Genomic DNA, 27,405 nt, shown 5'->3' with positions numbered 1-27,405 from the left:
GACGTCCCAAAGCAGTCCCTGGGTGGGAAGCAATGGACGAATATTGTGCTAGCAGGTCCCTAAACTTGGGGCACTGCCGCCTGCAGAACCCGTCTACCCAGGCTCGCATCCGCTGAGGACTGGGTATGAACACTGTAGTGTTTCTTAAATGTGTGTAGGCTAGTCCAAGTGGCCGCCTTACACACTTGTTGTGCCGAAGCCTGGTGCCGACTGGCCCAGGAGGCCCCTACTGCCCGCGTAGAGTGTGCCGTGATACCGGCCGGAAGGGGAGAATTGTTAAGGCGGTAAGCCTCTTGTATGGTGGACTTGATCCACCTGGCAAGGGTAGCTTTGGAAGCCGGCAGACCCTTGTGAATGCCTTCCGGAAAAAGAAAAGGAAATCAGACTTCCGGAAGGGTGCAGTACTAGACACGTACAGTGCCTACAAGTAGTATTCAACCCCCTGCAGGTTTACACATTCGGAATTAACTTGGCATTGTGACATTTGGACTGTAGATCAGCCTGGAAGTGTGAAATGCACTGCAGCAAAAAAGAATGTTATTTCTTTGTTTATTTTTTTTTTTAAATTGTGAAAAGTTTATTCAGAGGGTCATTTATTATTCAACCCCTCAAACCACCAGAATTCTGTTTGGTTCCCCTAAAGTATTAAGAAGTATTTCAGGCACAAAGAACAATGAGCTTCACATGTTTGGAATAATTATCTCTTTTTCCAGCCTTTTCTGACTATTTAAGACCCTCCCCAAACTTGTGAACAGCACTCATATACATCGTCAACATGGGAAAGACAAAGGAGCATTCCAAGGCCATCAGAGACAAGATCGTGGAGGGTCACAAGGCTGGCAAGGGGTACAAAACCCTTTCCAAGTAGTTGGGCCTACCTGTCTCCACTGTTGGGAGCATCATCCGGAAGTGGAAGGCTTATGGAACTACTGTTAGCCTTCCACGGCCTGGACAGCCTTTGAAAGTTTCCTCCCGTGCCGAGGCCAGGCTTGTCCGAAGAGTCAAGGCTAACCCAAGGACAACAAGGAAGGAGCTCCGGGAAGATCTCATGGCAGTGGGGACATTGGTTTCAGTCAATACCATAAGTAACGTACTCCACCGCAATGGTCTCCGTTCCAGACGAGCCCGTAAGGTACCTTTACTTTCAAAGCGTCATGTCAAGGCTCGTCTACAGTTTGCTTATGATCACTTGGAGGACTCTGAGACAGACTGGTTCAAGGTTCTCTGGTCTAATGAGACCAAGATCGAGATCTTTGGTGCCAACCACACACGTGACGTTTGGAGACTGGATGGCACTGCATACGACCCCAAGAATACCATCCCTACAGTCAAGCATGGTGGTGGCAGCATCATGCTGTGGGGCTGTTTCTCAGCCAAGGGGCCTGGCCATCTGGTCCGCATCCATGGGAAGATGGATAGCACGGCCTACCTGGAGATTTTGGCCAAGAACCTCCGCTCCTCCATCAAGGATCTTAAGATGGGTCGTCATTTCATCTTCCAACAAGACAACGACCCAAAGCACACAGCCAAGAAAACCAAGGCCTGGTTCAAGAGGCAAAAAATCAAGGTGTTGGAGTGGCCTAGTCAGTCTCCTGACCTTAACCCAATTGAAAACTTGTGGAAGGAGCTCAAGATTAAAGTCCGCATGAGACACCCAAAGAACCTAGATAACTTGGAGAAGATCTGCATGGAGGAGTGGGCCAAGATAACTCCAGAGACCTGTGCCGGCCTGATCAGGTCTTATAAAAGACGATTATTAGCTGTAATTGCAAACAAGGGTTATTCCACAAAATATTAAACCTAGGGGTTGAATAATAATTGACCCACACTTTTATGTTTAAAATTTATTAAAATTTAACTGAGCAACATAACTTTTTGGTTTGTAAGATTTATGCATCTGTTAATAAATCCTGCTCTTGTGTGAAGTTTGAAGGCTCTAACTTATTTGCATCTTATCAAACCTGCTAAATCTGCAGGGGGTTGAATACTACTTGTAGGCACTGTATATACGCAATGCCCTGACGAGGTCAAGCGTATGCAGAGCCTTCTCCACTCTATGAACCGGAACCGGGTAAAGGGATGGCAGTGAAATTTCCTCATTGAGGTGGAAGTTGGACACAACCTTTGGAAGGAAGGATGGTACTGTACGGAGAACCACCTTGTCCTGGTGAAAGGCTAGGAGGGCCGTCTGCAGGAGAGTGCTAACAATTCAGACACCCTGCGTAGCGAGGTGATTGCCACCAGAAAAACCACCTTGTGTGACAGAATGCGGAGTGGGACTTCCTTAAGGGGCTCGAAAGGTGGTGCCTGCAATGCTGTCAGGACCAGGTTGAGGTCCTATGTTTCCAGTGGACGTCTGTAGGGGGGAACTAATTGGGAAACTCCCTGGAGAAAAGTCCTTACTTGCGGGTTTGTTAGCAATACGCCTTTGGAAAAGCACTGACACCTGGCTCTTAAGCGAGCCTAGGGATAGCCTGGCGTCCAGATAAAGAAAGCTTCGCAACAGGTAAAGAAAGCTCTCTAGGTACGGTAATAGATCTTGGCAGAGGCTGGCTTCCTTGTCCTGATCATGGTCGTAATGACATCCGGTGAGAGCCCTGCCTGGGTTAGAACCCAGGTCTCAAGGGCCACGCCGTCAAATTGAGAGCCCCTGAGTTCTGATGGTAGAACGGACCTTGTAACAGAAGGTCGTGACGGTCGGGGAGACGCCAGGGGGCGTCTGCTGTAAGCTGTACGATGTCGGCGTATCATGTACGTCTGGACCAGTCCGGCGCGATCAGGATGGTTGGAACTCCCTCTTGTTTGATCTTCCTCACGATTCTGGAGATCAGGGGGAGGGGTGGAAAAATGTACGGAAGCTGGAACTGGGTCGTCCTGAACCAGGGCATCCGCTCCGAGCGACCGCGGGTCGCGTGTCCTGGCCATGAAATTGGAGACCTTGGCATTGAGATGAGATGCCATTAGGTCCACATCCAGGGTCCCCCAGCGATGGCAGATCTGGTGAAAAATTTCGGGATGGAGAGACCACTCCCCCGAGTCCATTCCTTGTCTGCTGAGGAAGTCGGCTTCCCAGTTGTCCACACCCGGACTGTGGACCGCAGAGAGTACCGACCTCGTGTCTTCTGCCCAATGGAGGATATGTGCCACTTATCTCATCGCCTGGGTACTGCGGGTCCCGCCTTGGTGATTCACATATGCCACCGCCGTGGCATTGTCCGACTGTATCCTGACATGAGAGGAAGCCAGCAAGTGATGAAAGGCTCTCAATGCCAGGAAGATGGCCCGAATTTCCAGGATGTTGATGGCCAAAGTCGCTTCCACTGGTGACCTCTTGCCTTGTGCCCTGTGATGTAGGTGCACCGCACCCCAACCTTTCAGGCTTGCATCGGTGGTCAGGACCTTCCATTGACCTGAGAGAAAGGATTTTCCCCTTGCAAGCGAAGTTGGCTTGAGCCACCAGTGTAGAGACCTCCTGGTTGACGATGTTAGCCGGAACTCCCTGTCGAGGGAGAAAGGATTCCTGTCCCAGGACTTGAGGATGGCTAGTTGAAGAGGCCTGAGATGAAACTGGGCAAATTGCACCGCCTCCATTGCTGCTGCCATCCTGCCGAGGACTCTCATGGCAAACCGGAGATCGGAGGGGAATGCGGAGGAGTATGCAAACTCCCAGACGGAGAGCCAGTGCCCTTGTCCCTGGGAAGGAGCACCAGCCCCCTGGAGGTGTCAAATAGCATACCCAGGAAGGTCAGGGACTGACTCGGGGTAGTCAATGACTTCTGCAATTTGACTAACCAGCCCAGGCGACTCAGAGTGTCGATTGTGATTGAGATGCTGACCTCGCAGTCCTTGAAGGTGGAAGCCTTGATGAGAAGGTCGTCCATGTATGGAACGACTACAATGCCTATGGAGTGTAGAACGTCCATGGTGGCTGCCATGATCTTGGTAAAAGTTCTGGGAGCCGTGGCGAGTCCGAACGGGAGAGCCACGAACTGGTAGTGGTCCTGGTTGATCGCGAACATGAGAAATCTTTGATGGGCGGGAGCAATTGGTATATGCAGGTATGCGTCTTGTATGTCTATGGAGGCGAAATATTCTCCCTGCTCCATGGACGCAATGATGGACCGAAAGGACTCCATGCGAAAATGACGAACCCGTACATATTTGTTGAGTTGTTTTAGGTCTAGTATGGGCCGGATGCTACCTCCTTTCCTGAGGACTACGAATAGATTGGAGTAGAACCCTCGGAAGTGTTCGGTCGTGGGAACCGGTACTACGACTCCTGCTTGAAGGAGAGAGACCGCTTGGTGGAAGGCATGAGCCTTGTCTGGCGGTTTTGGTGGAACAGAGAGGAAGAACCGGTTCGGTGGACTGGAAGTGAACTCTATCTTGTATCCGGAAGACACTATTTCCCTGACCCACCTGTCTTCTGTAATAGGCAGCCAGACTTGCTGAAAGAGTAGAAGTCGTCCGCCTACCGGTGGGGTGCCTCCCGGAGTTCGTGAGTCATGATGAGGTGAAATTCTGAGATTTTCCTCCTTTGGGCTTCGCCTGGCCTGCTTTCGACTGCCAGGTCCTGTCCGGCCTCTGTACCGCCCGTGGGTTGTCCCTACGTGGAAAGCGGCTACGATTTTGTGCTGGGTGCGAGACGGACCAGCCCGAAGAATTCCGAAAGGATCGGAATCGAGTTTGGTTACGCCTTTTAAACGTGTGTTTAGGTTTTAGTTGAGGGAGAGAGGTACTCTTACCCCCAGTGGCGTTGGATATCATTGTGTCCAACTTTTCACCGAAAAGCCGTCCACTGAGGTACGGGAAATGCGTGAGGGACTTCTTTGAGGCCGCATCCGCTTTCCATTCCCGCAGCCAGAGGATACGCCGAATTGTGATGGCGTTCGCTGCTATCCCCTCTACAACTCTTGCGGAGTCCAGGGCTGCATGAAGCATGTAATCTGCTACCACTGCTATTTGAACCGCTTGATCCGAAAGCTCAGGATTTGAAGCTTGGAGGCCAGCTTGCAATTTTTTGGCCCAAGCCAGAATGGCCTTGGCCGCCCAAACTGAAACGAACGCGGGGGCCAGGGAGGCCCCTGTCGCTTCGAAAACTGAACGAGCCATGCGTTCTACCTGCCGGTCTGCTGCGTCCCTGAGGGTTGAGCTATCTGGCAGTGAGAGGAGGGTCTGTGCTACTAGCCTAGAGACTGGGGGGTCCACTTCGGGTGGATTTGTCCACTGCTTGGTGTCCTTTTGTGGGAAGGGGTACCTAGCCTCCAAATATTTGCGATTGGTGAATGTCTTCTCAGGCTGCGAAACCTGCTTAGTAAGGATCGTCTGAAATTCCGGGTTGTTAGAGAAGACCTTAGGTGGTTTCAGAACACCTTCAAAGCAAATCTTGTGTTCTGAGACTTCCGGGGTTGGATCGGAAATGTCCAGCACCCGATGGATGGAAGAGATTATGTCCTCAACCAGCGCTGTATTGCTAGGGGGACAAGGGACCAGAGACCTCTCCGTTTTGTTGTCCGAGTCACAGATGCCTTCCGAATCGGGCGTATCGCTGAGGCGTTCCCTGGTGGGTGAGCTGGGGCGGAGGTCTCCTGTAGTCGGGGGTCGCTGTGGAGATCTGCGTTGTCTGTCTCTGGTAGGGGACGGTCTAGGTGACTTGGAACTACGGTGTCTCTCCCTAGAGGGGGATGACCGTGTGCTATGGGATGACGCAGGGAATGCGACGTGTGGGTCCGCTTATGTCTGGGAGAGCCAGATACGGCCTGTCCCTGAGTGGAGCTGTCCCTTTGCTGGGTAACGCTCATAGCCGAGACATGACCCTGCAGAGCCTGGAGTAATGTGAAGGTTAGGTTATCTATGGACTGCGTCAGACTGCGACATCTGGGTAGCCCATTCCGGCGTGGTAGCATCCGCTGAAGCCTCTTGGGGTTCTGACCCAGTATTCTGGATACAGTCCCGACAGTGGGGGTATGTGCTGCCACTGGGGAGAGTGGTTTTGCAGGCTGTGCAGAATGCATAAAAGCAGTACTGCCTGGTTCTCTTGTACCTTGAGCCTGGCATAGTGCACAGAGCGCGGAAGGGCAGGCTATGGCAGAGCCCTACAGGGGTGGATATGCAGGGGAAACCTATAGGAGAGACTTACAGGGAATCCGGATTCACAGCCGAGCAAAAAAACCCGAGCTATGATCTTACCCCACCAGTGTGCCCCTAGGTCCAGCGCCGAAGATCCACAGTCCTGTGCCCCCCGGAGACTGGCTGGCGTGGTGCTGCTGATGCCTGCGTCAGAAATGGCCGCCGAGAGGATTGAGGAGGGAGAAGAAGGGGGCAGAGAGCTTAGAAAGAGCGCGCAGAGATGTGTAAAAACGCGCCCTTTCTGCCTCGATCCGCCCCTTCTATGACATTGTAGAGTGTCAGATTTGTCATCCGGGGAGCAGGACGGGGGGCGGAGAGGAGGCGGCGACCTCAGCTAGGCCGAAGCCGCGGCCGAAATTAGATATCGATGCCAAGGAAAGGCTCCGGGCGGGGGTCGGATCTTAACCGGACCCCCCGGATTGAAAGGCAGGCTAGCGGTGGGGTCACAATTGGAAGCGGGGCCCTGTGATGGGTCCCTCTGAGGCGCTATGTAGCTGGTGCTGCCGCAGAGACAGGGGAGCAGGGAGCCCTGTCTCTGTATGAGCCATGCCTGCCCGCACTCCCCCCCGGCCCCGACAGGAGTCCGCAGCTGGGCTGGGGTCCCTGGATACAGTGAGCTGCAGATTACCGAGGTACAGACCCTACCTGAGGCGTCTCAACCTAATACCCCCAGATAGGGATTAGGGAGGGTGCTGCTGTCACCATCAGGGGGCTTCTTCCTCGCCTCGACCTCAACCCAAGACCAAAAGGAATTGGGGAAGGAGGGGGGTCTCAACTTCGAGCCAGCACCCGCAGGACTGGGGAAGGAGCGACATGGGGAACAGCAATCTCTACTTCAACCGGGCACCCCATAATAGGGGGCCGGGGAAGGAGCCATGCCAGGAGTCTCACAGGAGACCCGCTTTTCTACATCTGTCATCCGGGAAAAAACGGAGGAAAAAAAAAATCTTTAGGTGTGCCTCCTTGCGACACTAAGCAGAAAACTGGAGAAGGCTGACGCCGATACTGCAGAGGAGGAGCCATAGTTAATCTTTTTCAGATTATGCATAGTGTCGCCTCCTAGATGACAGCAGCATAACACCCATGGTTCTGTGTCCCCCAATGAGGCGACAGAGTAAAAATTATGTTTCCCAAATTTTGCTGATGTAAAGTAGACATGTGGGAAATTTTATTAACTATTTTGTGCGATATGACTCTCTGAATTAAGGGCACAAAAATTAATTTTTTGATTGATTATTCTATATACTGTGATAACAGTATTGCTGCATAAAGTGTAAATCATGATCTACTATGAGGCACGCCCCAAGTTGCTATGATAACTCCAATATCTTATCACAGTTATCTAAATGCAGATTGAGAGCAGCATCCAATTGTTAAAGAATTCCGCCTGCTGCTGTTTGAGGCACATACCACATGAGAAGTCGGCTCAACTCCTAAGCACCCTCCACAGTTGCAGACACCAGCGTGGATGTACATTTACCTCTATTTTGAAACAGGGGGTAAGGATGTAGCCTGCTTCTATTTTGGCAGTCTAACCATAAATGACACATTTCACCTCTCCATAAGATTGTTGGAGGTCCAGATGTTGAGACCCCTAGTGATGGTGAGAAATTGTGTGCAGTTCTTAAAGTTAGTGCAAAGTCCCAGGAATCAGACACCTATCACCTGCCTATTAGCAGAAATATGTGTTATTTATGGGACAATCCTTTTAAAATCAAACATTTGTGGCTACACAAAGTCTCAAGTTGTCCAAGTCTACAGATTACAATAGGCATTCACCTAGAAAAACTTGACTTTTAGTAGATAGTCTCCCAACATTTTAAAAGTAAAGTATAGTATATATACGGCAGTAACGTACTGTAGAAATATTAACCCGTTCATGACATGCGCCGTACATGTACTGTGCATCTCGGTGTTTCCCCCTTTGATGTGGCTCCGACGCTGAGCCAACATCTTTTTCAGCACGTCAGCTGTTTTGAACAGCTGAAATGTGCCTCTAAACAGCCGCGGGTGGAATCGTAACCCATTAAATGCGGTTAACAGTGGCCGGTGCTCATAGCAAGTGAGCAATTCTGCTACATACAGGCGATATGATCATCGCCTGAATTAGCAGAGCCGATCAGACAACTGCAGCTTCTATTGAAGCACACAAAAAGTGTAAAAAAAAAAAAAAAAAGTTTAAAAATATTGAAAAAAAATAAAAGCTCAAATCACCCCTTTTCACCCAATCAAAATAAAAAAAAAAATCAAACTTATACATATTTAGTATTGCCGCGTTCAGATCTATCAAGCTATAAAAAGAATTAATCCCATCAGTAAACGGCGTAGCGGAAAAAAAGTCAACCCCAGAATTACGTTATTTTGGTCGTTACAACATTGCATTAAACTGCAATAACGGGTGATCAAAAGGTCAAAAGATACATCTGCACCAAAATGGTATCATTAAAAACATCAGCTTGGCATGCAAAAATTAAGCCCTCACCCGGCCACAAATTCTCAAAAATAGAGACGCTACTGGTCTCGGAAAATGATGTTGGTTTTTTTTTAAACAAAAACTTTTGATTTTTTTTTCAATACTTAAATAAAAAAACAACCTAGACATGTTTGGTGTCTGTGAACTCTTAGTGACCTGGCGAATCATAATGGCTGGTCAGTTTTAGCATTTGATGAACATGGCAAAAAAAAAAAAAATCCAAAAAACAGTTGTGGAATTGCACTTTTTTTTGCAATTTCACCACACTTGGACTTTTTTTTCCCATTGTCGAGTACACAATATGGTAAAACTAATGGTGTCGTTCAAAAGTACAACTCATTCTGCAACAAACAAGCCCTCACATGGCCATATTGACAGAAAAATTAAAAAAAAGTTATGGCCCTGGGAAGAAGAGGAGCGATAAACGAAAAAGGGTTCTGTCATGAAGGGGTTACAAGGGGTTTCTTGTTTTCTTTAAAAGTTAACAATGAAAAGGAATAGAACAAAGAAAAAAAAAGCAAACTTACCTCCGGAATCATCCCTCTGCTTCCGCAATCCAGCACTGTCCATCTCCGCCAGAGCAGAAGAGATTACATCCCCCTACCATCAGTCAGCATACTTTTCATTTTAAAAAGGTCTCACCAAAGACCAAACATGAAAAAGACAACTTTAAACAAGTGAAACAGTGCACCCTTGGTGGGTGTTAAACCAAACGCAGAGTAAATCCAGTTATCACAGTGCCAATCACAATACATATAGAGAAAAGTTTTGCTCCTGTGCCTCATCATGAGTTCCGGCGGTGCTTTTTTAGTGGTGGGACACTTGGTTTCCACCCTGCGTGTCACAGACTGGAAGTGACACACTGGAACACATGGAAACAGTGTAAGAATTGGTCCGGCGCGCACATTTAAAAGAAAAAACTCTGGAGAGAACAAACTCAGACATATTCTGTACTGTTACCCACGAACAGCGGTGGGTCATTTTTTCCGTTTCTGGCTTTTTTCAATGGAGTATTCCTGATTCCCCTGATGAACCTAAATACAGGTAGAGATGCATCAGGAGCTTACTCATAGCCAATGATATAATCTCAAAATGGATTATGCGCCACTATCCTGACTGAAGTGTTGGAGTAATCAACTATCAATTTGGGTGAGATCAATCCTTTTTTACTTATCTTTACACAATGTGGATTGATTAATGTGATTTTGTTAAAAGTGATTTGGATACTGCCACAGCACTTTAGATATGGCATTTTTTATTAAGTATACATAGATTGGCATTAAGAGTATCATATTAAAGCTACAGTATCAGTTCTATCGATCACCTATATAGGGACTGTGACTGGCACTGAGAGAATTGGATTTACTCTGTTTGGTTTAACTCCCACCAAGGGTGCACTATTTGACTTGTTATTAAGGTGTCTTTTTCATGTTTGGTCTTTGGTGAGAGCTTTTTCTTTTAAATATTTTAAGTTAAAATTTAAGTTTTAGGTCCCAACTGCTGGTATTCATTGATAAAGACACCTTAAAAACAAGTGAAACAGTACTGCTTTATAGTCCAGGAAATACGACTACAATCTACCTTTAAGCAGACCCTCACCTCCACGCTGGTAACCAGCCAATCACCGATGGCCTTACTCTGTGCTCCACTTGTCACCATCTGGAAACCATTGGCAGTAGCAGTGTGAAGGAGTACTATATGGGCACAAATGGTATAGTCAGTGAACAACACGGCATGGTGAATCCCTACTCACAAAGGCATGCACTGTCAACGCCATTCCATGAACTCACCTTCAGCGGCAGAAGAGGTGCCCTGGTTAGCAGAAGCTGATAGTGTCTGCTCATAGATAGATAGAAGTTCTGCATCCTCCACAGCAAAGTAAACAGGAACCTGAGTCTCCATTGAAAGCATCTCAGGCTCTATGTCCATAAACTGCTGAAAATGAGAAACAGAAGCCAATTATAGGTGAGAACATTACACTTTGACTCACCACACATGCTACTTTTCTGTGTCTTTTTCTACAATACTTGTTTGTCCCATCATTGAATGCTATTTCATATGGATAGTTTACATACATTTCTCAGGACTGGTAGGATCACTTCCAGGCAGAGACTTATACTGATCCCAAGACTGAAAAGGCCTGAATGGAGTCTCAATGTAGTCCCCACACAGTGAGTGGCCAGAAATGGATGTGTGAGGGGTAAAACATTATGGCACTTTCGTTTTCAGCATCGTTAAGTGCCCTGGCAATCAGATCTACATCAATCACAAGGTAATGGTATGTACTGGTGGTATGCCAGCACTTTGTAGAATGAAAAAAAACCCTTGGAGTAAGATAAGGCACCACACCTTTCAATATAAGCTTGTACCAGTCAAGTAAGTCAGTGTGCCTGCATTTAATTATAATTAATGTAAGAACTATTAGATCGTAATGCAAGTGACTAGTAAAGTGTACAGCTCGTTTTACCACTTCTGCTGTATACATTAGGTAACAACTCTGTAACTGAGCATTGGTCTTTATGCTTGCAGAAGCATACCAAAACAACACACTACAGCATGGAGTCAACAGGATGGTCTACCAACCGTAGTTGTCTCTGCCATGTAAAAGCCAGAGGATCTGTGTCAGCCCCACTTTATCATAAGACTCAATTACATAAAAAGGAACATCTACGCTGGAACAAGTAATTGCATCAAACTATTTCTTGTACAAAGAAATGGTCACAAATGAAAGGTAAAACGATTAAATAAACATTACTGAAGGGCATCTGTCACCCCAAAACTCAAATTAAACTACTTAAATAGTCATATAGGAAACTTGTCCCCTGTAAATGAGGGGTCCTCGATGCACCCTTGGTTCAGCGCACTGTTCTACCGCTTTCATTTCAATCTGCACCTCCCTTTAAGTTGATCGACAGTGCTCACTTTAAAGCACTGCCCAAATTGAATCCTGCACACACTGACACTGCAGGAGCGAGAGCACACACAGTGTCATCGTGCACGTTCTCATCCTTCTCCTGTCTGCAGCGGATGCGCAGTACACACAGGATCACATAGTAGTAGCAAGCGGCCGATGATGGCTGGAAAGGGGGATGACAGTGAGCACACACTGAGGAGTGTGTGTGAGCGGAGGATGCAATTCAAACAGCTCTCCAAAGCTAGTGTTGGCAATCAACATCAAGGGAAGTGCGCAGGGGGGGTGGGAACTATGCACTGAGCCCTTGGCCACAAAACATATGCACGGATTACCCCTCATTTACATATCTAACAAAATGGTATGTGTGTAAAATGACACAAGCAAAATCTATCCTACAAATAGGATTTATATATGGGCTAAGCCCCCTATGTGAATTTTATAAATGGTTCACTTTGAGATTAGAGGGTGATAAGACTCCTTCCAAAAATTAAAATTTCCCAACCTGTACTATATCTTGTGGAAGCGCCGCCATGTCATGCGGCAGGATTATCACTACTGCACCCGCTGACTGGCGCAGCGCTTTCTGATACTGCTGAAAGGAGAAGTCCGCTAAGCGCATGAGGACACATCGCCTGCTCAGTACATCTGCCTCCATTGTACGCGCCTCTGTGTTAAGTACGGAATTCCGGGTACCTGCAGAAAACAAACGTCACAAGACAGTTAGTGTGAAGGCTTTAGGAAACGGGAACCTGTCAGTAACAGTACCCTGGCACAAACAGGTGTACTGCAGGATAAAGCTGTGTAACACATTTCTAAATGTGGGTTTATTGATATGGAAATTAGGCTCATAATGATGTGAAGAGTGTATAAAACATGGGGAGAACAAAACTCAAATTAAACTACTTAAATAGTCATATAGGAAACTTGTCCCCTGTAAATGAGGGGTCCTCGATGCACCCTTGGTTCAGCGCACTGTTCTACCGCTTTCATTTCAATCTGCACCTCCCTTTAAGTTGATCGACAGTGCTCACTTTAAAGCACTGCCCAAATTGAATCCTGCACACACTGACACTGCAGGAGCGAGAGCACACAGTGTCATCGTGCACGTTCTCATCCTTCTCCTGTCTGCAGCGGATGCGCAGTACACACAGGATCACATAGTAGTAGCAAGCGGCCGATGATGGCAGGAAAGGGGGATGACAGTGAGCACACACTGAGGAGTGTGTGTGAGCGGAGGATGCAATTCAAACAGCTCTCCAAAGCTAGTGTTGGCAATCAACATCAAGGGAAGTGCAGAGGGGGGGGTGGGAACTATGCACTGAGCACTTGGCTAAATGTGGGTTTATTGATATGGAAATTAGGCTTATAATGATGTGAAGAGTGTATAAAACATGGGGAGAACATACAAACTCCTTGCAGATGTTGTCCTTATTGGATTTGAGCCCAGAACCTCAGCACTGCAAAGCAACAGTGCTAACCACTGAGCCACCGTGCTGCCCCTTTATGATGATTGGAAATTAATGACTCCTACTCTCCTCTTGGCACTTGAATCATTCTAAATGGAGCTTTTTAAATATTTTTAGATTTTGATCAATAAAAATGTGTATTTTATATACTACTTTTTAATGGTTCATGACTCCATAGTCTTTTTGTATTAAGGGTGGACATTACAATCTATATAGCTCCTCTATGCTCCCACTCCCTGATTGTCAGTAGTGGTGACATTATACATCTGAGCTGGTCTCCAATATCAAACAATGAATGGATGGTGGTGGAGAGAAGTGCAAAGGAGCCATTGATTGCAAGTGCACTGATACGCCCACTGATGCACTTCTGTTCCTCCTAGGCATAACAAAAACACAAACTGGTGCAACGGCATAGCTATTACGGATGATGGAGCCGTAATATATACAGGTGCTTCTCACAAAATTAGATCATCAAAAAGATAATTTATTTCAGCTCTTCAATACAAAAAGTGAAACTCATTATTATATAGTCATTACAAACAGAGTGATGTATGTCATGTGTTTATTTATGTTAAAGTTGATGATTATGGATTACAGTCAATGAAAACCCAAAAGTTATTATCTCAGGAAATTAGAATACTTTATGTTGGCCTACTGAAATGTATGTTCAGTAAATGCACTCAATACTTGATCGGGGCTCCTTTTGCATCAATTACTGCATCAATGCGGCGTGGCATGGAAGCCCAGGTTGCTTTGATAGCAGCCTTCAGCTCGTCTGCATTGTTGGGTCTGGTGTCTCATCTTCCTCTTGACAATACCCCATGGATTCTCTATGGGGTTAAGGTCAGGTGAGTTTGCTGGCCAATCAAGCACAGTGATATTGTTTTTTCTAAACCAGGTATTGGTACTTTTGGCAGAGTGGACAGGTGCCAAGTCCTGCTGGAGAATGAAATTTCCATCTCCAAAAAACTTGTCGGCAGAAGAAAGCATGAAGTGCTCTAAAATTTCCTGGTAGATGGCTGCACTGACTTTGGTCTTGATAAAAAAACAGTGGACCTACACCAGCAGATGACATGGCTCCCCAAACCATTACTGATTGTGGAAACTTCACACTAGACCTCAAGCAGCTTGGATTATGTGCCTCTCCACTCTTCCTCCAGACTCTGGGACCTTGATTTCCAAATAAAATGCAAAATTTACTTTCATCTGAAAACAACCCCTTCGATCACTGAGCAACAGTCCAGTTCCTTTTCTCCTTGGCCCAGGTAAGATGCTTCTGCCGTTGTCTATTGGTCATGAGTGGCTTGACACAAGGAATGTGACACTTGTAGCCCATGGCCTAGATACATCTGTGTGGTGGTGGCTCTTGAAGCAATGACTCCAGCAGCAGTCCACTCCTTGTGAATCTCCCCCAAATTTTTGAATGGCTTTTTCTTAACAATCCTTTCAATGCTGCGGTTATCCCGGCTGTTTGTGCACCTTTTTCTACCACACTTTTTCCTTCCACTCACCTTTCCATTAATATGCTTGGATACTGCACTCTGTGAACAGCCAGCTTCTTTAGCAACGACCTTTTGTGGCTTACCCTCCTTGTGGAGTGTGTCAGTGACTGCCTTCTGGATATGTCACGTCAGCAGTCTTCCCCATGATTGTGGAGCCTACTGAAACAGACTAAGGGAACTTTTTCAAACTCTTAGGAAGCCTTTACAGATGTTTTTGTTAATTATTCTAATTTACTGAGATAACGGCTTTTGGGTTTTCATTGGCTGTAAGCCATAGTCATCAATATTAACAGAAATAAACACGTGAAATAGATCACTCTGTCTGTAATGACTCTATATATGAGTTTCACTTCTTGTATTGAAGAACTGAAATAAATTAACTTTTTGATATTTTAATTTTGTGAGAAGCACCTGTATATAGAGAAGAATCTATAAGGGTGCCATTAAACGTACAGATATCTGAGCACTTTCTGTCCGATCAGATCATTATCACCATTTTATATGCCTGAAATATGTCAGACTAGTGATTTGACAACTTGTCAATGACTTGCAAACAAACTATGTCTGAAAGACAACTCCATCACAGGGAACAGAAAGGTTTTTATTCGAGACGATCACAACAGAGGAGGAAGATCAGAATTAAAGCCAATACCTGTGAGTGCACACAGCCAATTCAGGGGTACGTTTCCACTGTATGATTCACAGTGTAACGACAGCCAATGTGCTTGCCGGCCATTTAATTGCCTGTTTACAGAGGCAGACAAGTCTTCCGATCAGTAATACATTGCTCTGTACACACAGGCTGGCATTGCTCTCTGCAGCACAGGTTCTGCTTACACAGCACTATGTGCTGCCGAGAACAATGATCTGTTGTGAAGCCTGAAAGATCATTACTAGATCCCTCATTCACGATAATCATTATGTATATTGCCCTTTAAAACCTGATGTATGTAATCCCCGTCACAGAGGAATGGCCTTTCTTCTTTGTCGCTACCGAGGGACACGAGGAATGGTGCAGAAGTCAGATACAAGCCTAATTTCTAGCCTACTCGTGTGTAATAACCATGAGGCTAGCTGTATGAGCCCATCGGCCACATCTGGGATGTGGACACCAATATTTGAGACGTTAAGGGGGATCAGCTAGTCGGTGTGACTAGCAGGTGATCTGCCATGCAGCCATAGCCTCGCACTGCCCGCTCAGACGGCTAGGGTGCCAGCTCGTGCAGATGGCAGGCAGGGCATGCTTGTAGCTCCATGCAGATCACGGCGAGGTCTATCAGATACCACAGAAGCCCCAGCAGAGCTGCTCTGCACTGGCTGCACCCAGTCTTGTGGGCAGAGCTGCCACTCATTAACCCCTGCAGACCACCATAGGACAGGTGTGAGAAGGCGACAGTCACTGACCGTAGCTCTGGCCCTGGAGGTCATACTGCTGCATGCGATACACAGTGAACTCATGGGCGGCCTCGGCCTGCAGAGGAGACACGAGGAGCAGCACAGCCGGGATGAAAACGATGAACGTGAGAGGAAAAGACGCCTTCAGCATATTCTCAAACACCTCTCCGGCTTCTTCCAGCATCCTGCCGCTCCGTGGAGAGCCCTCTACAGCAGTAATGTACAGGCAGCTCGGGGGAAACTGACTGGCAGCGGCCGGGAGCGACAGCTAATGCCTACAGCTTCCTCAGCAGCTGGGGACCAGCAGGCACTCGCATAGACACCTATCTGAGGGGCCTTCCGCTGCGACAAGCATGGCCAATCACGAAGGGACAGGCGCAATGTGGCCACCCTAATAGGGGTCCTTGCAATCAGGTCGCGAGAGAGGACAGTAGAGGGTGTGTGAGCGCCTCTCCTTGGCGCGCGCTCTCGCCCCCTGCAGGCAGAAGATGGTGGTTACACGTGAAGAGGAAGTTCCTGTCCTTCATTTGCACCTATTTTTTTTTAAAGTCTTATTCGGATGTTTGCATATAGTTTGCTCCTTTTTTCATCACTCATGAGGCTTAGTTTTTATGTCATTTTTATATTTTCCTTTTTTTTTGCAGATATCAGAAGTGTAAAGAATTTTTTTTTAGGACCCAAAGTTCAGATAAAAAACATTTTTAATTGCGTTCCCCTTTACATAGGAACAATTTTATATATTGGACACGTTTTTTTCCACTGGGGATTGTGCTAGAAACACCAATTTAGCCGGTGGCGTCTTTTTTTTATTTATGCTTTTTTTTGCATTTATTTATTTTATTTTACACACTGTTCCCCCCATAAGGTCTTGAAAGACCTGTGAGGGACATTTTAACATATTCATGCATTTTTATTATTGCCAATTTCCCCTCTCACTTTGCAGCTTTCCCTTTCTGGAGTGATTTCCGTCATTTTGCGAAATGTGCAATTTTTTGTTCTAAAAAGTTGTATCTAAGGTTAAAAACAAAAATGGTTATTTTTTTCTTAGTTTATGCAAAATTTGTGACCCATGTGCGCCGCTTCAGAGTATTTGACACAAAAAAAGGCAAGTGTTACAAGATAAAAAAGAAAAGTGACTTTAACCCCTTCATGACCCAGCCTATTTTGACCTTAATGACCTGGCCATTTTTTGCAATTCTGACCAGTGTCCCTTTATGAGGTAATAACTCTAGAACGCTTCAGCGCATCTTAGCGATTCTGAGATTGTTTTTGCGTGACATATTGGGCTTCATGTTAGTGTTAAATTTAGGTCAATAATTTTTGCGTTTATTTGTGGAAAAATCAGAAATTTGGCGAAAATTTCGCAATTTTCAAATTTTGAATTTTTATTCTGTTAAACCAGAGAGTTATGTGACACAAAATAGTTACTAAATAACATTTCCCACATGTCTACTTTACATCAGCACAATTTTGGAAACAATTTTTTTTTGTTAGGAACTTATAAGGGTTAAAAGTTGACCAGCGATTTCTCATTTTTACAACAAAATTTACAAAACCATTTTTTTAGGCCTCTTTCACACATCAGGTTTTCGCCGTCAGGCGCGATCCGGCGCTTTTGACAAAAACCGGATCCGGCGAAATGCAATGCCGGATCCGGTTTCCCCCCCATTGACTTGCATTAGAGTCGGATCGAGCCGGATGGCCATGCGTTTCATCCGGTTTTTGCCGGATCCGGCAATGTGTCGCAATCCGGCGTCTGGAAAAAACGGCTACTGTAACGTTTTTTGTCTCCGGCGAAAAAGCCGGACACGCCGGATCCGGCATGTCCGGCTTTTTCACACAATGAAAGCCTATGAGCGCCGCAATGCGCCTGATCCAGCGACAGCCGGATCCGGTGGCCGGATCCGTTTTTTTTGGTCTGAGCATGCTCAGTAGCTCTGCCCACAAGACATATATAAAAGCAAGACAGTGGGACCCTCAGCCACACCCAACATGCCACCCAAGCCAAGAACCAGGAGCAGGAGAAGGCAGCAGACATCTGCAGCAGCAGCACCATCAGCACCACCCCAAATGGAGCAGCATGCTGAACAACGGGAGGGGAGTCCAGCAGCAGATGAGAGACGGTAATTATCAAATCCCCCATTCCTCCAAACTAGGGCTATGGAATATCAAGATATTCATTGGCCCTTTGTTTCTCTTTATTCAACAGCCGCCCAATAGATGCAGCAGCAGCAGCAATGGCAGCAGCAGGAACACCACCCACAGCCATGGAGTCTGGCCATAAGGAAGACAGCACATCTTCTTCTGGGAGCCCTCCCTCGCATCGTCAGCGTTTGACGGTAAATTTTTATTTAAAAAATCCATCATCTCTGTAATATATGTCTATTCATTGCCTTTTATTTCAAAACAGGAATCACAAGATGAAGAGGAGCTCCCAGAAGAAGAAGGAAGGGGTGGACAGACACCTGGAGTGGGCTCACAATTGGTAAGATTTTTGCATCAAACGCAGAAACACAACATCACACTACACACAACACATAGAAAACAATGTTCTGCAGACCACACACACAGCAAACAAATGCCTACATCCAAAGACATAACATTTTTTGTTTTCTTCTCTAGTCTTCCCAATCTGGTGCTCGGCCAAGAGGTCCTCGCAGTGCCTCCCAGGGTCGTCGGCGACAGCAACGCGGCGGTCACCAGCGTGTAACTATAAATATTTTTGCTTTGTTTTTTTGCACTTTTTATTTCATTTCTTTTGTGGAGGCTAATTATGTTATTTTTGTCTTTTTCTTTAACAGCCTTCACAGCGTGCTCCCGACTCTGACGGTGAGGATGGAGGACTCGATGTGGACCACCTCATCGATTTCGTCAGAGAAAGGGAGCCGCTATGGAATATGGCTGACCGCCGCCATGCTGAACTTATCGTTACCCGACGACTCTGGAAGGAAATCTGTTCGCTCCTTGTGAACCGCTGGGAGGACCTCGATGCTCGGGCCCAGATTAAAGAGCGTAAGTATATACAGTACTGGTTGCTTGATTTAAACCAGTGTTTCCCGAACTCCAGTCCTCGTGGTCCCCACGGATCATGTGTTCAGGATTTCTATTTACTTTGGAAATCCTGAAAACATGACCCCTGGGGACCATGAGGACTGGAGTTTGGGAAACACTGATGTTGTATACTAACCACTTTGTCCTTTCTCGTTTCAGGGGAGAGAATTGTGAAGCGGTGGCGGTCTGTGAGGGATCGTTTCAAGAAGGAGTTCAATAAAGAGATGCGGGCCCCGAGTGGATCTGGAGGACGCAGGAGCAAGTACAAGTACGCACGAGCCCTGTCGTTCCTCCGGGATACAATGGTCACCAGAAGGTAAATATTACTCACCACATGTGACAAAAAAATGTTTAGATGTAACTTTTTTTTTTCAGCCAGGGCCATACCATGTCACTATTTTAATTGTTTTTTTTTCTCTTTATTCCACAGCACGGTGAGCAGCACTCGGGAGCCTGCACGATTGGACCCTTCTGAGGCGATCCCTGAGGAGACCGGCACCGAGGGACACTTCGACCGCCCCGATACATCTGCACCTTCCCAGCCTTCCCACACATTCGACCCATCTGTTCCATCCACCAGCACAGGAGCATCGTGGCCGCCTACATTACATGAAGCTGCTGGTGAGGAGATCGCTTTCCCTTTACCCCACCCTTCTGCCCCTGCCACCTCTAGTACACCTGCGGGTACTGGGCGGCAGCGGCAGAGGGGTCAGGAAAAGACTTATGCGCCAGAGTTCTTGCATCTGAATGCATCTTTCCAGAACTGTCTAAAAGTCTTGTCAGAGCAAATATCCGCAGGCTTTCAGCAGATCAACTCCAGCATTCTGGAGGTGAAGGCACTTCTGCAAACCATGCATTCAGAAGCAAGATTTTCGCCAAATCATACCTTTTTCAGGTCTGTTGTGGAGCGTATGGAAACGCTCTCTCCTACCCAGCAGATGCATGTAATGCATTCATGCCACAGTGCTCTCCAGCACGTTACCTCCCAACCTCCTCCTCCCACCACAGTAGTTCCTCCACCTGCACCCCCTCCAGCCACTTTCCATCCTCCCCCTCCTATTACATACCATCCACCTCCCCAGCACCAGCAACCTCCCCAGTACCTGCAAACTCCACAGTACCAGCAAACTCCCCAGTACCAGCAACCTCCCCAGTACCAGACATCTCCCCATTTCCAGCAACCTGCCCCGTACCAAACTCCTTCCCCATACAACTTGCCATCAACATCATCTGCTCCTACAGTCCCTGCCCAACCCTCCACTCCACCGCCCACCACCTCTTCTGCCTCCCACATGTCCACCCATTCTGTAGCTTTTTCCACACCTTCACCTCTAACTGTTCCTTCCCCACCACGATCCCAGTCCTCTCTCCACACTCCCAGTGTCGAAGTGTCCCGCAGCCCCTCCAGCAGTATTTCCACCCCACACTACACCGAGTTGTAATGTTTTTTTTTAATAAAAATGGCCATTTGTTTGTTTTCAAACATTTATTCAAAAAGTTTTTTTAACTTTAAAAACATTTAAAAAAAAAAAAAAATTTAAATAAAAGTTAAATTACTTTTACAATGGTTGTCTGTCATTTCTTTCTGCGGCAAAATATGTTTACAAAAAAAGGTAAAATAATTTCAAAGGTCAAATGGTATTCAAAACCTGGTATATAACTGTGGGTAAATTTGACCTTTTTGCCACAGTTGTGTTCCTGGTTGTGTTTGAAGCAAAGTATTTCACCTAAAAAGTTGTGTTTATTGTTGGTGATTTCCTAACAATGTACACAACTTTTGTTAAAAGGTGAAATACTTTGCATAAAACACAACCAGGTACACACCTGTGGCCTAAAGGTAAAAATAGTAAGACCATGACAAGATAGCCAACTTTGGTTGGCAAAGGTATATACTGTTTGTACACAAGTTTGGTTAAGGGCACAAATCTTTCACACTGTCATCCTGCCAGTGTACTCTGCCTTGAGGTGACAAAGTATAGTGCAAAATTGTCCCTCATTACTGAAACAGTCACAGAACTTCTAGTGGTAATGTCATGGTAATCTTGCAAGGTGGTTTCTTCAGAGGTGTCCTCAATGGAAATGGGTTCCTTGCAGATAACAAAATTGTGGAGTACCACGCAAGCTTTGATCACCTCGTCCACAGTTTCTGTCTTGAGGTTGATCGCAGTCAATAGGACCCGCCATTTGGCTGTCAGAATACCAAAGGTACATTCAACCATTCTTCTTGCTCTTGTGAGGCGGTAATTAAAAATGCGTTTTGTTCTTGACAATCCTCTGCTAGAGTACGGTTTCAAAAGGTGTTCTGACAGCTGGAAGGCTTCATCCCCTACACAGACAAATGGCATAGGTGGACCAGATGTTTGCGGCAGCGGTCTAGGGGGTGGGAACTGGAAGGTGTTTCCATACAGTTTACGCCCCATGGCAGACAGTTTGAAAACTTGAGAGTCATTGGAGCGGCCATAGGCCCCAATATCAACAGCAATAAATTTGTATTCCGCGTCAGCGATGGCCATGAGGACAATGGAAAAATATTTCTTGTAATTGAAATATTCCGATCCCGATCCGGCTGGCTTTACAATGCGGATATGTTTCCCGTCCACAGCGCCCAAGCAGTTGGGAAACTGACATATCTGTTGAAACTTTTCTGAAATTTCAATCCACCTCTCTGTTGTGGGCTCTGGTAAAAACTCTTCAGCTAAGGAGTCCCACAGTGCACGGCATGTGTACTTCACTATTCCAGATATGGTGGAAATCCCGAGTCTGTACTGGAAATGCAGTGACGAAAGGGATTCTCCAGTTGCAAGAAATCTGTTGGGAATTAAAAAACAATCAATTAGTTTAAAATCACAGCATTACATACCAAAACTCACCTATGACACTTGGAGATACAAACTACCACCAACAAGATTGCAGTGAAAGTGTGCTCTGATGCGAGCACATCCAATAAATGTGGCTTACCTTAAAGTCACCATCAAACGCTCTGCGGGTGAAACGGAGAAGCGGCAATAGGTGTCCGCTTTTCTTATGAGGTGTGCAATGCGCTCCACCAAGTAATCAAAATTCTCCATTTTCATCCTAACATATCAAAAAAATGTATCCGGGTTTCGTCTAAGGTCCATGCAGAGTGTAGAATAGACCCCACGCGTCATTCTCTTGGCTGTGATGGGGTGGATCCACAAACGTCGTCTACAATGCCTGATGCGCTGCTGTCTCGCTCTCTCCTTCTCCAGAACAATCACCCTCAAACGATTCGCCTCCGCTGTAAAATCCGCCAAATTCTTCAAAATATTTCCAATCACAACATCCATCTTCGCCAGTAAATTGCTCTTCTCTCCAACCTGTCAAAGAAGGGCTGTAGGAACATGCTATATATAGTTTTTTAGTAGCCAATCCCGTTTGGAAGGCCACAAGGGGCGATTTTAAAAACGGGATCCGGCGTAATCCGTCGAAAAACGGAACAAAAACCGGATGAACCGGATGAGACGGATCCGGTTTTGTCTGTGAAGAACAAGACGGATCCGGCAGAAAAACGGATCCGTCACATCCGGTTTTACGAAATATTTGCTGGATTCGGCGCTCCGGCACGACGCTGGATCGCGCCTGACGCCGAAAACCTGATGTGTGAAAGGAGCCTTAGGGACCACCTCACATTTGAAGTCACTTTGAGGGGTCTATATGGCAGAAAATACCCAAAAGTGACTCCACTCTAAGGCTATGTGCACACGTAACGGAACTCTCGCGGAAATTACCGCGAGAATTCCGGAATTCCAGTCCGCGGGAAAATCGCATTTTAAATTCCCGCGATTTTCCCGCGGAAAAACTAGCATTTTGCAAGCATATTTAGCTTGCAAAATGCTAGCGTTCTCCAAGCGATCTGTAGCATCGCTTGGAGAACTGATTGACAGGTTGGTCACACTCGTCAAACAGTGTTTGACAAGTGTGACCAACTTTTTACTACTGAGGCCACCTATGCAGCATCAGTAGTAAAAGATAGAATGTAAAACAAAAATAAAAAATGGTGTTATTCTTACCTTCCGACGTCCTGCGCAGCCGTTCCCAATAATCCTTTGCGAAAATGCCCGCGATGATGTCCGTTCTCGCGGGATCGCGACGTCTCGCGGTAATTCGCGATAACGTCGCGCGAATGACCGCGAGACTTCGCGATCCCGCGAGAACGGACATCATCGCGGGCATTTTCGCAAAGGATTACTGGCACCGAGAGCGTGGAGAGAGGCGGGAAGGCTGCGCGGGACGCCGGAAGGTAAGAATAACAATATTTTTTATTTTAAATTCTATTTTTTACAGGGATATTGTACCCAAAGCCCGGAGGACAGTCTCTTCTCCTCCGGACCATGGGTACCATCCGCAAATGTTCTGCTTACTTTCCGCATGTTGCGCACAGCCACATGCGGGAAATAAGCGGAACAATGCATTCATATGGGTGCGGGATCGCCGCGGTTCCGCAAAATAATGAGCATGCTGCGTTTTTTACCGCAAAGCGATTCCGCCACGGAAAGAAACGCAGCATTAGCACAGCATTGCGGAATCCCATAGGAATGCATGGGATGCTTATTTTTCGCGTTTTCGCGGCAAAATCGCGCGGTTAAAACCGCCGCGGAAATGTGAAAAAAACGCCACGTGTGAACTCAGCCTAAAAACTGCACCCCTCAAGCTACTCAAAACTACATTCTAGGAGATTATTAACCCTTCAGGTGCTTCACAGGAACTAAAGCAACGTGGAAGGAAAAAATGGACATTTTAATTTTTGCAACACAAATTTTCTTTTATCATTAATTTTTTTCATTTTCACATGGGCAAGTTGCAACAGGATAAAATGGATCCTAAAATTTGTTGGGCAATTTCTCCTGAGTACACCGATACCTCATATGTGGTCATAAACCACTGTTTGGGTAAACGGCAGGGCTCAGAAGGGAAGGAGCACATTTGACTTTTTGAATGGAAAATATGCTGGAATATTTAGCGCTTGTCATGTCGCGTTTGGAGAGTCGCTGTGTGCCTACACACTGGAGCTTCCCCACAAGTGACCCCATTTTGGAAACTAGACCCCCCAAGGAACTTATCTAGATGCATAGTGATCACTTTGAACCCCCAGGTGCTTCACAAATTGATCCGTAAAAAAAAAAGTACTTTTTATTCACAAAAATTATCTTTTAGCCTCAGTTTTTTCATTTTCACGTGAGCAAAAGGATAAAATGGATCTTAAAATTTGTTGGGCAATTTCTCCTGAGAACACTGATGCCTCATATGTGGTCATAAGCCACTGTTTGGGCGCACGGCAGGGCCCGGAAGGGAAGGAGCATCATTTGACTTTTTGAATGGAAAATTAGCTCCAATCGTTATCGGACACCATGCGTGTTTGGAGAGCCCCTGTGTACCTAAACATTGGATCTCCCCCACAAGTGACACCATTTTGGAAACTAGACCCCTGAAGGAACTTATCTAGATGTGTAGTGAGCACTTTGAACCCCCAAATGCTTCACAAAAGTTTATAACGTAGAGCAGTGAAAATAAAAAATCATTTTTTTTCCTCAAAAATGATTTTTTAGCACGCTATTTTTTTATTTTCACAAGGGTAGCAGGAGAAATTGGACCACAAAAGTTGTCCAGTTTTTCCTGAGTACGCTGGTACCCCATATGTGGGGGGGAACCACTGTTTGGGCGCACGGCAGGGCTCCGAAGGGAAGGAGTGCCATTTGACTTTTTGAAATGAAAATTAGCTCCAATCGTTAGCGGACACCATGTTGTGTTTGGAGATCCCCTGTGTGCCTAAACTTTGGAGCTCCCCCACAAATGACCCCATTTTGGAAGCTAGACCCCCTAAGGAACTTATCTAGATGCATAGTGAGCACTTTGAACACCCAGATGCTTCACAGAAGTTTATAACGCAGAGCCGTGAAAATAAAAAATATTTTTTTTTCTTAAAATATTTTTAGTCAGCAATTTTTTATTTTCACAGGGGTACCAGGATAAATTGGACCCCAAAAGTTGTACAGTTAGTCCTGAGTACACTGGTACCCCATATGTGGGGGGGGGGACCACTGGGCACACGTCGGGGCTCAGCAGGGAAGTAGTGACATTTTGAAATGCTGACTTTGATGGCATGGTCTCCGGGCGTCATGTTACATTTGCAGAGCCCCTGTGTGCCTAAACAGTAGAAAACCCCCACATGTGACCTCATTTTGGAAACTAGACCCCCCAAGGAACTTATCTAGATGTGTGGTGAGCACCTTGAACCCCCAAGTGTTTCACAGAAGTTTATAACGCAGAGACGTGAAAATAAAAAATCATTTGTTTTCCTCAAAAAAAAAAAGATTTTTAGCCCGCAATTTTTTTTTTCACAAGGGTAAAAGGATGAATTGGACCCCAAAAGTTGTTGTACAGTTTGTCCTGAGTACGCTGGTACCTTATATGTGGGGGGGAACCACTGTTTGGGCACACGTCAGTGCTCGGAAGGGAAGTAGTGACATTTTGAAATGCTGACTGATGGCATGGTCTGCGGGCATCATATTACCTTTGCAGAGCCCCTGTGTGCCTAAACAGTAGAAACCCCCCACATGTGACCACATTTTGGAAACTAGACCCCTTATGGAACTTATCTAGATGTGTGGCAAGCACCTTGAACCCCCACGTGCTTCACAGAAGATTATAACGCAGAGCCATGAAAATAAAAAATCATTTTTTTTGCCTCAAAAAATGATTTTTTAGCTCGCAATTTTTTATTTTCACAAGGATAAATTGGACCCCAAAAGTTGTTGTCCAGTTTGTCCTGAGTACGCTGATAGCCCATATGTGGGGGGGGGGACCACTGTATGGGCACACGTCAGGGCTCGGAAGGGAAGTAGTGACATTTTGAAATGCTGACTTTGATGGCATGGTCTACGGGCGTCATGTTACATTTGCAGAGCCCTTGATGTACCTAAACTGTGGAAACCCCCCACAAGTGACCCCATTTTGGAAACTAGACCCCATAAGGAAGTTGCCTAGATGTGTGGTGAGCATATTGAACCCCCAAGTGCTTCACAGAAGATTATAACGCAGAGCACATGAAAATAAAAAAGAATTTTTTAGCCCCCAATTTTTTATTTTCCCAAGGGTAACAGGAGAAATTAGTCCCCAAAAGTTGTTGTGCAATTTTTCCTGAGTACGCTGATACCCCGTATGTTGGGGTAAACCACTGTTTGGGCACACGTCGGGGCGTGGAAGGGAGGGAGCCCAGTTTGACTTTTTGAACGCAAACCCTAATCCCAACCCTAACCATTACCCTAACCCCAACACATCCCTAAGCCTAATCCCAACCCTAACCATAACCCTAACCACAAGCCTAACCCTAAATCCAACGCTAACCCTAATTCTAACCCTAATTCCAACCCTAACCCTAATTCCACCCTAACCCTAATTCCAACCCTAACCCTCTTTCCAACCCTAACCCTCTTTCCAATCCTAACCCTAACCCTCTTTCCAACCCTAACCTAACCCTCTTTCCAACTCTAACCCTCTTTCCAACCCTAACCCTAACCCTCTTTTCAACCTTAACCCTATTGGAAAAATAAAAATAAAAATATTTTCTTTATTTTATTAGTTGTGCCTACCTATGGGGGTGATAATCGGGGGGTTTATTTACTTTTTCTTTCATTTTGATCACTGTGAGAGTGATCAAAATGAAAGAATGGAATCTGCAGCCGGCAGATTCGGGCGGGCGCACTGCGCATGCGCCCGCCATTTTTCAAGATGGCGGCGCCCATCATCCAGACCCGAGGGACACCGGGAGCGACGGGGGGGACTCAGGAGGTACCGGGGGGGTGAGGGGGGGATCGGAGGCTGGCGGGGAGGGGGGGCAGATGATGACAGCGGCGGCAGATCGCCACTCTCATTCAGTTTCGGGGGGGCGATCGTCAGTGGGGGGGGGTGGAATCGGTGTATCCAGCCATGTCCGAGGCTACTGCAGCATCGGCCATGGCTGGATTGTAATATTTCATCAATTTTCATTGATGAAATATTACTATCGCTCTGATTGGCTGTTTCACTTTTAACAGCCAATCAGAGCGATTGTAGCCACGTGGGGGCGTGTGGTGAATTACAAAGCCTCCTGTATCTGCAGGTCGGGTGACCTTTCAGTGACCCCGGTCACCCGACCCGCAGGGGGGCTTTGAAGTCTTGACACAGGGTATGCATCATGGGTCGGATTGGCACCGACTTTCATGACGCATACGCTGTGTCACAGGTCGGGAAGGGGTTAAAAACACAAATGAATGTGGACAAAAGCTTTTTTTTTCCCTTTGGCTTTTTAAAAAAAATATGTTTGTGATATTTTTCTTGATACATTTACTATATATTTTGACCATTTTAGCAATCGGTGTGTCCTGTGTTTTTTCCTGTATGAAAGGTTCTATCAACAGCTCTTTGAAAAATGGTCAGCGCTTGGAATTTCAGATCCTGTCAGGTCCCCCACGCCCT

At 46.3% G+C, this 27,405-nt stretch overlaps 1 protein-coding gene across 3 annotated transcripts in view; it reads right to left on the bottom strand.

The window, feature by feature from the left end:
- The window catches only part of NCLN (nicalin), a 74,194-nt gene extending 57,903 nt beyond the window's left edge, over nt 1-16,291 (bottom strand). Inside the window, exons 1-4 of one of the 3 annotated variants that reach the window (XM_073547577.1) lie at nt 15,889-16,291; nt 12,019-12,209; nt 10,393-10,537; nt 10,202-10,296 (exon numbers count right to left, since the gene is read on the bottom strand). In XM_073547577.1, coding sequence (XP_073403678.1) covers nt 10,202-10,296; nt 10,393-10,537; nt 12,019-12,209; nt 15,889-16,063 — 606 coding nt within the window. In that variant the 5' untranslated portion in view covers nt 16,064-16,291. The remainder of the gene's footprint in view (nt 1-10,201; nt 10,297-10,392; nt 10,538-12,018; nt 12,210-15,888) is intronic. The other 2 variants (XM_073547570.1, XM_073547563.1) reach the window with 2 other exon arrangements.
- Nucleotides 16,292-27,405: the final 11,114 nt, after the last annotated feature.

This window comes from Dendrobates tinctorius, unplaced genomic scaffold, assembly GCF_039654945.1.
Source record: "Dendrobates tinctorius isolate UK_male_01 unplaced genomic scaffold, ASM3965494v1 ptg000011l, whole genome shotgun sequence".
NCBI lineage: Eukaryota > Metazoa > Chordata > Amphibia > Anura > Dendrobatidae > Dendrobates > Dendrobates tinctorius.
Note: the sequence above shows the minus strand (reverse complement) of the source record. Positions and strands in the feature narration are given on the sequence as shown.